The sequence below is a fragment of the Labeo rohita genome, unplaced genomic scaffold (genome assembly GCF_022985175.1).
Source record: "Labeo rohita strain BAU-BD-2019 unplaced genomic scaffold, IGBB_LRoh.1.0 scaffold_91, whole genome shotgun sequence".
NCBI lineage: Eukaryota > Metazoa > Chordata > Actinopteri > Cypriniformes > Cyprinidae > Labeo > Labeo rohita.
Window position 1 is genome coordinate 394,362 of NW_026129865.1, and position 12,542 is coordinate 406,903.

A 12,542-nucleotide genomic window follows, 5' to 3' on the forward strand; every position below is an offset into this window, starting at 1 on the left:
AGTTTTGAATGATCTGATGCATTTATATATGTAAATGCAGTCTCTGTGCTATTCTGTGAATGTAAGGAGATGTTCTTTGAGAAACAAAAGGTATAAAGGTCTAGAAGGAGTCTTATTCTGGTTTCTGTCCTGAGTGGGGGGAAAACCGAAGAAAGGAAGTCTTATCTCATGATTTTCCTCATGGTTTTACTCATGATAGTCATGATGTGTTGTCTCTTTGATCATTAATCTTGGGTTGCTTGCGCCAAATTTGACAGTCTACTTCCTGTGCTGAAATTATCAATAAGTGTTCTTTGTTTTAATGCTGCAAGCTGTTTAAAACTGATAGTTAACTACACTTGCTTCAGCCTTGTGGTGCCAGGATGCTAAATAGATTTATTTTTTTTTTATTTATTTTTTTTTTGATGTAGCAGCATAAACAACAGTACATTATTTCAAAACAAATGTGGTTACATTCTTCTCTGTCATTCAGTTTTCCTTTTGTACATAATACAAAACAAAATAACAAATAAAATAAAAATAATAATTTTTACAATTCGGGGTCAGATATAAACGTAATAATTGAACTCCATACTAAATAATGTTAAGTATTTGTTCTTAGTCTGTGATAGAGACTGTGGGAGAAAGTCTACTGGTGTCCGATGTGGAAAAGGCATACAATGGAGATTACAATATATTTTTTTATTTAGAAGGGAAGGGACATCTGTTTTCTGTGCTCCACAAAGGAGGTATAAATTCATATGGCCATAATGGCCTTACATGTTCAACCCACTTGGACCAGAATTTTCTGAACACATTCTTCTGAAGACGAAGGGAAAAAGTAATCTTTTCCATAACATAAATATAATTTACTACATCCTCAAGTGGATCTGTTGCATTGGGGTGGGGGTTCAGGAAGCAACCAACGCCTTGTAAGCCCTTTTTTTACCAGCAGGTGTTAAAATGCCAAATAGGTATCTGTCTGGCCATCTTGTCTGAAGATCAGCATTTCCTAAAAATAATGTGGAAAAATGTAAAGGCAGTGTAATGTTGAGGGTAACACTATATTTTATGGTCTCCTAACTAGTTGCTTATTAGCATGCATATTAGTAGAATATTAGCCATTTATTAGTACTAAGCACATATTGATGCCTTATTCTACATGACCTTATTCTACATCTTACATACATCAATGAAGAGTACATACATCAAGCCACTCTTCATTCGATATCATAAAATGACCTTCTTTTTCCCATTTTTCTTTAATGTATTCTGTAGAGTGAGTTTTTTAATCATTCCATCTATGTATATCATCTCTGATTTTTGTTAAAAGTAAGTCACAATTTACCTCTGCTAGTGTTGAAATTTCTTTCTGTAAATATATTCCTAAATATTTCAGTGAATTCTGATCCCAACTGAGATAGAATTTATCTCTAATGTGTTTTGGAGGTGTATAATTAAAAGTCAAAATTTGTGTTTTTTTGTATATTTAATTTGTATTCTGCATATCTGCCAAATTTCTTTAGAAGATTCATTCATTCAGGAAATGAGTTAGTGGGCATACTTAAATCAAAATATCATCCACATATAATGCCAGTTGGTGGTCTTCTCCATTTATACAAATGCCTTTGATGTTTTGAGTCTGTCTTATCCACTGTGCGAGAGGCTCTATATAGAGCGCAAAAAGCAGTGGAGAAATTGGACACCCCTGTATTGATCCACATTCTAATATAATGGTATCTAAAGAGTACCCATTTATTTTTATCCGGGCAGTTTATTATATAGTGTACAGATGCCCCTAACTAAAATTTTGTGCATGCCAAATCTTTCAAGAGCTTTATATAAAAAAGGCCAACTTATGGCATCAAAAGCTAATTAAAGGGGCTTCAAGTTTGTCCTGTTGAATATGTTTTTTTGTTTTTTTTTCATGTTGCTGGTCAAGGACCAGCATGAACCAGCATAAACCAGCTAAGGACCAGCAAAAACCAGCAAAGGACCAGCTTAAACCAGCATCAAAACATACCTACCAGCATATGCTGTTTTTTTCACCAGGGTTCCTCCATCTCCACTATCCAATGGACCGTACAACAGCTGTTTCGCGGTCGCACATTGGCTGTTGTAAAAGTACTGATGTAATCATAGCCGTGATCATCCCGATTTAAAATCCTGAATATCAAACATGTTTGATATGATCGGGGCTGCCCCCGATTTGTGTAAAAGCAGATTAGGAGGTGCAAGATTCGATCTGTGAACGTCTCACGTTACCAGATAATCAGTGCCAAACATTGGGCCCGATCGAGATGCTAAACAAGATTTTTGCTCCGATTCTCGGGAGGGCAAATTCGAGCTAAATATCCTGTAGTGTGAGCCCGGCTTAACACAGATTTAGACAGATTTGTGAACAATATTTGAGAGAAATAGGCCTTTTGTGTACATAGAAAAAGTCTTAGATCTTTGAGTTCAGCTCATCAAAAATGGGGGCAAAAAAAAGTGTTGCGTTTTTAATTTTGGTCAGTGTATTTTAAAAGTAGTCTGCTTATATAATTTAATAAAATGGATAAAAATTAATATGAAAATGTAGCCATGTGCCATAATATTGAAAACTGAGGATGCATTGTGATATCAAATTGAATTGCTGACATGATAATCATAACTGAATTGAATAATGAAACCAGTGACGATTCATACCCCATTTACTTGCAACTCTTAATTCTACTTGCCATTCTTAATTATTTTACTTTTCTTTCACACACACCACTGGACAGAAAGTAAACACAGCACTTGCTGAAAAACGGAAGCTAAACTGTTGTTGTTATGGGTGTTCTTTACGCCGTCACCAGTGTTGGGCAAGTTACTCTGGAACAGTAATTCAATTACTGATTACTCCTTTTAAACATAATCAAGTTATTTAAAAAGTAACTAGTTACATTACTAGTTAAATTACTTTTTCCTGCACATCTATGAAATTGACCTGAAATAGTAAGTTTCATTTAGCCTAGCCACAACATCCCAGTATAAACGCTTCAGGTAAAATATGTCTTATTAAAGCATCAACATTCACAGACCACTGTTAATTTGAACTAGAAGCAAAGGCTGCTGCTTGCATGTTTTGGCATGGCAGAGGGCGAGCAAAAAGTGCTCCATTTAAAAAGCAAACATCTCAATTCATCACAATCAATATGCATAATAAATCTTTCAAAATGTTGGGAGCATGCAAATTTCAGCACCGCACAGGTACTCCTGCATTCTGAGCAGTGAGTGGATGCTTACACCTCTGATTGGCCATTGCGTTCTAAAAATCAACATTGCTCAACGCATTTTGCGGGAGTCACGTTAATTATTTTTATTCTCCTGCAACCCGCACACACACGAGTCTCTACTTGCCCGCACTTGCCCGTCTGTCCCGCAGCGCTCTCTGTTGTGTCGGGTACAGGTCTTTAATCCACTGGCATTGGACAGTAGAAGTTGATGCATTGCTTTTTTTACCAAGTTTTACCACTGACATGCTGCCCTTTCAGGGGCTTTAATTTGGATGTGGAGTTTTTTTTTTTTTTACGGATGAAAGGTTTTATTTCCCCCTAACTGACATCACACAATAATGTGCTCGCCTTTGACAGAAATAAACTTAAAATAATGATTGTATTTCCAGCAACAAAGCACATGCTTTTCACTCTCCATGCTGAGTTTGGTAGTATACGCCTCGCAGGCGCTTACCAGTCAAAGTAAAGTCTCAGGTAGAGGAAGTCTCATGTGCTGCACCCTTTTTACAATCTAGATGATAAAACACTGCATTCTGTCGGCAATAATGTAATGCAGCAGTAACATATAGAGACCTTGGCTTGTAACTATAATCTAATTATTATTTTGAAAATTATAACGCGTTAAATTACTCCGTTACTAAAAAAAAGATTCAAATTACTGTAAGGCATTTCTAATTAACATGTTACTGCCCAACACTGGGCGTTACACATCACAGGATGTCACAGCACCAATCCAAGCATTCCCCATAGCATAATCATTGGATGCAACACAAGAATATATACTTTAAATTGAGTCAACATAAACCCATTAACAGCTTAACCTTAGAACATGATGAAGTCATTTTTTTTTTCAATTGTCGTTTGACCTCTATATTTTTAAAGTGCTTTGTTTGTCAGATTTTTTTTTTTTTTTTTTCACTCACCAGGAAATTGTCACGCATTGATCTTTCATTAATTTGCACGCTTCTGTCAACGCTACGAGCTCAGCCGCCTGAGCTGAGTAATTTGATGGTAGCTTTCCGGAAGCCACAACTCCGAACTCAGTTGTTATTGCGTAACCTACGTTGTTCTGGCCTGTTTGTGGATCCTTTGACGCAGATCCATCCACAAAGAGGACATTGTCGCAATTTTCGAGTGGCATATCAGAAAGGTCAGGACGTGGCGTACAAATTTGTTCCAATGTCGTCAAACAACAATGATGCTCCTCCCCGTCCCCTTCTGTCGGGAGGAGAGTCGCAGCATTCAGGGTCGTACACCGCTTAATCGTGATATTTGGCATGTCTAGTAAGATTGTGTGGTATCGCAACCATCTAGCTGTTGACAAATGTGATGTTTTCTGTTCTTGCAAGATCATGGTGACCGCGTGTGGCGCCATCAGAGTTAGGTCAGAATAACCCACAAACTCTCTTGAGGCTATCACGGCCTGCTCCGCAGCTGCCACCGCCCTCAGACAAAGTGGCAGCCCCGCAGCAACCGGATCCAACTTGCTAGAAAAATAAGCCACAGGTCGCAGTCTATCCCCATGATGTTGCAACAACACAGAAGTCATAAACCCATTCTTTTCATCAACCATCTGTACAAACGGCCTATCACCATTTGGAAGGCCCAAGGCGGGCGCCTGTGCCAATTGAATTTTCATGTTAACAAAGGCCTCTTCTGCCTCTGCTGTCCATTCAATTTTGTCGGTGGATTTCAGCCCCTTTCCTACTGTTAGGCTTCGCAGGGGTTGCTCCAAAATCGCATAATTGGGGATGAATGTTCTGCAATATGAACACATTCCCAAGAATGACAACATTTGTTTCTTTGTGATTGGCTTTGGCACATCTTTTATGCCCTGTATGCGTTTGTCAGAAAGTGATTTACTGTTAGGTGTTATGACATGTCCCAAAAATACCACCTGTTGCTTAGCAAACTGCAATTTCGACAAGCTGACTTTGTGGCCCTCCTCAGCCAAATGCTTCAGGAGGGTCACAGTGTCCGCTACGCAGGTAGCTTCATCTCGCGATGCTACACACAAATCATCAACATAGTGCAACAACGCAGTTCCCTCTGACAACCTCAGTGGTTCCAAACTTCTTTTCAGTGCTTCATTGTATTTTGTAGGGCTTTCGGCAAAGCCCTGGGCCATTCTTTGAAAACAATAGCCCTTACCATCAAACTCAAAAGCGAACCAGTATTGACTGTCTTTAGCCACTGGCACGCTGAAAAATGCATTAGCCAAATCAACCACTGAAAAGAACTTTGCATCTGACGGTATTTGTGACAGGATTGTATAAGGATTAGGCACTGAAGGAGCCCTCTGTCTTGTGGCTGCATTCACGGCCTGCAAATCCTGTACAAACCTCCACTCTGTGGGTTGATCCTTTTCCCTGATCTTTTTCACAGGAAAGATTGGAGTTCTCACTGGGGAATCATTGCACGGCACTATCACCCCCTCCCTCAACAGGGACTCAAACACTGGTCTTATTCCCTCAATAGCCTCTCTTTTGAGTGGATATTGATGTTGACACGGCCTGTAATCAGATTTTGGAGTGATCACAAGCGGTTCACATCCCTTAATTAACCCCACATCATATTTGTGTTTAGCCCATACATGGGATGACACTTCTGCCAGCGCTGGATGAATGTCTGAGGGGTCAACATTTACCATGCATTGATTCTCCCAGTCAGTGTGCTCATGTAAAATTGGCTTCACAACCCTTTCAACTTCAACTTCGCATTTAAATGTCACCATAAATGCTTTCAAACTCTCACTGTGCTGCAAATCAGGCCCTGTCTCTCTCCAGTCCCCAGCATCAACACACTGTTTCACAAACAATCCAACTTCAGACCATTTCTGCCCTCTGGCCTTGCTTAGTGATAAGTGTGGGACAGTCTGCTCTGTCATCTGATACTGCCTAGACTGTGCTTCTGTGAGGCAGGCTGATAACGCACACACACTGTCTGTCCAAAACATTTTGTCAAAACTCAAAGTTTCTGTCTCATCTCTCTCAAACCAATCTTTTTCATAATTTTCATCTCTTTGCAGTGCGACATGTGACGTGCAGTGTAATTCGTCAGGTGCCATCATTTCCACCCCAGAGCTTGTTATACATTCTCTTGCTTTTCTGCACATCATTTCAGCCCAATCATAATTCATGATGTGCCACTCGTATACCCACTGAGGCTCTTCGTGCAAACAGCTCCATTGCTCACTCCCCTCCTCCTCTACTCTGACACCCGAGGAATCAGCAATGAGCCTCAAATTCAGTTTGCACATCAGATCTCTCCCCAAAATGGGCACCGGACAAGTTTTGGAAAACAGGAATGCATGTTTCAACACTCTCCCTGTTTCTGTTTCGCAAATCAAAGGTTTTGTGTACCTTTCAAACATAGAGCGCCCTGATGCGCAAATGGATTCAGAAACATGATCTGTTAGCTCTGGTTTACATGGCAAGTCACATGGTCGCACGGTTGATCTCGTAGCCCCTGAATCGGCCAGGAAATCGATCATTGTTCCCTGAACTATCAATGGGTATTTTGGCATTACTTTAAACGCCTCACACTCATACATAGCAAACTGTTTTTCAACATTTTCATCATTCATTTCGGACATAGACACATAAAAGCAAGCTTTTTCTTCGTTGCGGAGAGCAGTCAGAATATCAGTGTATGTGTATGTGTGTGTGATTAATTTATGTTCACTTCCCTTTACTTGTGGCCGCTCGCCCTCTCCTCCTTCCCTCGGCTGCTCCCCATCCTCCTCGCTTCAGTCCGACTTGTCCTCCTTTTTCGCCTCCGGACAGTGTTTGGCCCAATGTCCATCCTTTTTGCACACGCAGCACTTAGAGCAGCTTCTCATGTCGTGGTCGTCCGTCTCGCATATCCAGCAGCTCCACTTACGAGAGTTTCGCCAGTCCCTCGCTGGGCCCTTTTCACTCCTTCTTTTGCCCCCGTTCTCGCGCTTCTCTCGTCGCGGTTCGTATCTCGCTGCACCCATCGCGATCTTTGACAAACTCAGCCGCAGATCACTGTCACTCTTGGCCTGTTTCTTTTCACGCTTCTCTCTCAGCAATCCATCAGCATGCCGGGCGTGAATCAACACCGTGGCCAGTCTTCCCTCTCTCCACTCGATGCAGGATACTTTCACTTTCTCTGTGATCTCAGGTTTCAGCCCATCCAGAAATGCATTCCTCAGATGGCTTTCCCACGTGCCGGGCTCCAGCCCTCTGTGAGCCGGTTCTATCAGCCCCGAGAATTTATTGAACACGTCGTGCAGGCGGCAGTAGTAATCATCGACTGTCTCGTCTTTCTCCTGCCGGCATCTGCTGATCTTTGACATGTCGACTCGTGTCGGAAATGTCTCTTTTATCACGTCAGCCACTGTCTCTACGGCTCTTCGGTAGCCGTCGTTGTCATCATCATTCCAGTCGCTGCTTTTCCGTCTGTGGTCGTCTGCTGGCATTCTGCCGCTTATCTTGTACCAGTTTGACGGCCCCAGTTTTGACAGCAGAAGTCTCCTCAATTCCGTCATGGTCGGGCTGAACTCTTCACAGAATTTCAGCAGTTCTGTGCTCAGTCTGTCGCCCCCCTCGCTCACGTCTGGCAGGTGTGCCATAGCTTCCCTTGCTTCCAGCGCGGTCCACGGTCTGAAGATCATCATAGGCCCGTCCGGCCCCGAGACTTCAATCATCGGTGCGGTTATGTTTTTCTCCTCCCGCTTTACCGTCAGTCTCGTCAGGGGTCTTTTCCTCTTCATTTGTGGGGGTTCTGCGCATCATCAGTTCTTCTTCATCTTTGTTGTCGAAAAGAGGAGTTTCGGGCACATCAGCATAGTCTTCTTCTTCCTCCCTCAGCCGATTTTCTCTGGCTCTCTTTCCCTGCAGTATCAGTGACTTTGGTCGCGTCGCGGGTAATCTCTCCTCCGGCGCGGTTGGCTGTGTCACCCACTGCGCTGCTGCTGCTGCTGCTGCTGCTGGTGGTGGTGGTGGTGCTGTGGGTTTTCTCGGAGGGGAGCAGTCGAGGTCGGGATCAACTCTCAGGGCTTGTAACTCGGCCATGGGATAGTGATGGTATGGCGGTGGTACATGTTCAGAAACAGAGACATCAGACAGATTAGTACATGTAATCAGTGCAAGTGCTTTTCCTTCTTTTATTTCTCTGATTTTCTCTTCACTCACACTCATTTCTTTTAGCATTTCTCATTAATCTTTTCTCCGTTTTTCTCTATTTCAGTTTGTTTTCCCTCAGGCTTTATTTTACTGCCTGCCATAGCTTTCTGCAAAGCCTTTCTCTCTCTCCTCTCTGCCTCCCTGAGCCAACAGTTCACCGTCGCCTCACATTCCTTACACACATGCCTTGCACAACACTTTTTCGGCATCTCGCTGCCCTCTTTTACTGACTCCTTTACCGCTTTCAGCTTCGCTACACTCAAGGTTCCCTCCCTCGGAAACTCATGATACTTAATCAACTTCTCTATGTCAAGCATACACTTTTCACCCGCCGACTTTCTCATCTGAGCAAACGTCGGTGTGTCATATTTCCCAAATTTACTCTGGGACTTCCCCATACTGACTCTGACCGCTTTTCGGCGCCTACAAATCCTGTCAGACGTCTCCGACAGGCCCAATCTTTCACCCAAGACTGGCTGGGTTTGAAGCTCCTGCTTCTGGTCTACCCTCGAAGCCTCTTGCTGCAGGGTTGCGATCAATACACCTACTGCTACAACCTCTCGTTTTCTCTCGGGTGCGGGACTCTAACCCTCGTGCACCTTTAGAAACCCACGGTTGCCGTCAGTGTATCTCGTCTCGCACAGACCTGTTACACCTACTGCTACAACCCCCACGGTTGCCGTCAGTGTAACCTCTTGCCAGTTGTCAGTATGGTTCGTTCCCCCCTTCCCTAAATTTATCTATTGACACTTTTCCCCAAAAGAAAAGAAATCAATTTGTCTCTTACCGAGAGTCCCAGTGGAGGCCTTGTTCGTTTTGTTGATTCCAGTGGTGTCTCTCCTGGCCCCCGGCGGAGCGGCCCCTCTCTCCCTGAATCCTAGTTGGGGTTAGGGCTGAACGTCTATTGTTCAGGATTACGGTCACCGGTCCGCTGTCAGGTCAGAAGACACAGCCAAGGAATCCCACTTCTGACACCAAATTGTTGTGGCAAAAATCTTTGCTTGAGGCTCTCGATCAATAAAGACAAATTGCGCAGCTGCGTTTTAAAGGTTTATTTCTTGCAAGAAAGGTTCACAGTCAAACAGATACAGCGCCCTGCTGAGTGTGACAAAGGAGGGAGTTATCGTCTCCGCTTTATATCTCTTTGCACACCCAAGGTTACAAACTAAAAACAGCCGGTGCTGTCACATAAGGAAGAGAAAGCTTGCAAAACAACTCTATAGATTATTCCCTATACGTATGCATGTATGTTTTCTCCTTGACCCCTGAGGTCAGCCTTATGGCCCAGAGGCCCCTTTTACCCAGGGGTCCGATCAATTTTTACCACCTGCTATTTCCCATACAGGTTTCATCAAGCACGCAAATCTGAAAAACGGAAGCTAAACTGTTGTTGTTATGGGTGTTCTTTACGCCGTCACCAGTGTTGGGCAAGTTACTCTGGAACAGTAATTCAATTACTGATTACTCCTTTTAAACATAATCAAGTTATTTAAAAAGTAACTAGTTACATTACTAGTTAAATTACTTTTTCCTGCACATCTATGAAATTGACCTGAAATAGTAAGTTTCATTTAGCCTAGCCACAACATCCCAGTATAAACGCTTCAGGTAAAATATGTCTTATTAAAGCATCAACATTCACAGACCACTGTTAATTTGAACTAGAAGCAAAGGCTGCTGCTTGCATGTTTTGGCATGGCAGAGGGCGAGCAAAAAGTGCTCCATTTAAAAAGCAAACATCTCAATTCATCACAATCAATATGCATAATAAATCTTTCAAAATGTTGGGAGCATGCAAATTTCAGCACCGCACAGGTACTCCTGCATTCTGAGCAGTGAGTGGATGCTTACACCTCTGATTGGCCATTGCGTTCTAAAAATCAACATTGCTCAACGCATTTTGCGGGAGTCACGTTAATTATTTTTATTCTCCTGCAACCCGCACACACACGAGTCTCTACTTGCCCGCACTTGCCCGTCTGTCCCGCAGCGCTCTCTGTTGTGTCGGGTACAGGTCTTTAATCCACTGGCATTGGACAGTAGAAGTTGATGCATTGCTTTTTTTACCAAGTTTTACCACTGACATGCTGCCCTTTCAGGGGCTTTAATTTGGATGTGGAGTTTTTTTTTTTTTACGGATGAAAGGTTTTATTTCCCCCTAACTGACATCACACAATAATGTGCTCGCCTTTGACAGAAATAAACTTAAAATAATGATTGTATTTCCAGCAACAAAGCACATGCTTTTCACTCTCCATGCTGAGTTTGGTAGTATACGCCTCGCAGGCGCTTACCAGTCAAAGTAAAGTCTCAGGTAGAGGAAGTCTCATGTGCTGCACCCTTTTTACAATCTAGATGATAAAACACTGCATTCTGTCGGCAATAATGTAATGCAGCAGTAACATATAGAGACCTTGGCTTGTAACTATAATCTAATTATTATTTTGAAAATTATAACGCGTTAAATTACTCCGTTACTAAAAAAAAGATTCAAATTACTGTAAGGCATTTCTAATTAACATGTTACTGCCCAACACTGGGCGTTACACATCACAGGATGTCACAGCACCAATCCAAGCATTCCCCATAGCATAATCATTGGATGCAACACAAGAATATATACTTTAAATTGAGTCAACATAAACCCATTAACAGCTTAACCTTAGAACATGATGAAGTCATTTTTTTTTTTCAATTGTCGTTTGACCTCTATATTTTTAAAGTGCTTTGTTTGTCAGATTTTTTTTTTTTTTTCACTCACCAGGGTTATCTAAATGGAGGATTGTTCTGCTGGGTAAAACTGGGGAAGGAAAAAGTGCAACAGGAAACACCATACTGGGAAATAACTGTTTTCGTAGTGCATATTCCATGCGTTCAATTACAGTCACCTGTGAAAAAGCAAATGCAAATCTGTTTGGTAGAAACATTTTAATAATTGACACTCCAGGATTGTTTGACACATCATTGTCTGAACAAGAACTGAAAACTGAGTTAGAGAATTGTGTCTACATGTCTGCTCCCGGTCCCCATGCTTTTCTGCTGGTGATCAGACTGGATGTCAGGTTTACAAAAGAAGAGAAGGATGCAGTGAAATGGATTCAGGAGAACTTTGGACAAGATGCTTCACAATACATCATCATTCTTTTCACACATGCCGATGTACTGCAGGGAAATTCATTAGATGAGTTTATTAAAGAAAATCAAGATCTACAAGATTTAACTAAGAAAATCCCTTATCACTCCTTCAACAATGAAAACAGACAAAATCAGGATCAAGTTAAAGAGCTGCTAAAGAAAATTGAACAAATGGTGGAGAGACACAACGGAGCACACTACACAAATGGGATGTATGCCAAAGCCCAGAGAAAGATTAAGATAAAAAGGTGCTAAAATAGGCGGAACAGCATTAGGAACATTAGCATTCCTTGCAGCAACAGGAGGAGTGGGTGTAGGATTGGCAGTAGCAGTGGGAGGAGCAGCAGCAGTGGGAGCAGGAGTGGCAGCAGTGGGAGCGGCAGCAGCAGGAGGAGCGGCAGCAGTGGGAGGAGCGGCGGCAGTGGGAGCAGGAGCGGCAGCAGTGGGAGTAGGAACGGCAGCATTGGGAGCAGGAGCGGCGGCAGCGGGAGCAGGAGCGGCGGCAGTGGGAGCAGGAGCGGCAGCAGTGGGAGGAGCAGCAGCAGTGGGAGCAGGAGCAGCAGTGGGAGGAGCAGCAGTAGCAGGAACAGTAGCATTGGGAGCAACAGCATTGGCAATGGGAGCAGCAGCAGGAGCAATAGCAGCAGATGAAGAAGATAAAAAAAAAACAGGAGAGCAGCAATTTTAAAAAGAGTGGAGTAATCATCTGACTTTCTTACACAAGAAGAAAGTGAAAGTAAGATACTTAATATGTTTATACAGAGGAAACAATTAAAGTGGTCAAATAAACAGTTATTTTTATCTATTTATCTATTAATGTGCATAACTCACATATTGACTGTTAACGTCTCTGTGGGTGTGTGCCTGTATTTTCTGTTCCTCATAGACTCTGCTATTGGCTTGCTGAGACATCCATCCTAATGAACCTGCATGATATCACAACTCTTACTGTCCCAAGAGTGCAGAGTGTCCCACTTTGTAGATAGAACTCCAGAATGTGTGCTAGTTGATTTCGACT

General features: G+C 42.6%; 1 protein-coding gene across 1 annotated transcript in view; it reads left to right on the forward strand.

Moving 5' to 3' along the window:
- The window catches only part of LOC127162363 (GTPase IMAP family member 7-like), a 36,846-nt gene extending 24,741 nt beyond the window's left edge, over nucleotides 1-12,105 (forward strand). Inside the window, exons 2-3 of the mRNA XM_051105163.1 lie at nucleotides 11,154-11,762; nucleotides 11,990-12,105. Of these exons, the coding sequence (XP_050961120.1) occupies nucleotides 11,154-11,762; nucleotides 11,990-12,105 (725 nt within the window). The remainder of the gene's footprint in view (nucleotides 1-11,153; nucleotides 11,763-11,989) is intronic.
- The last annotated feature ends 437 nt before the right edge of the window (nucleotides 12,106-12,542 follow it).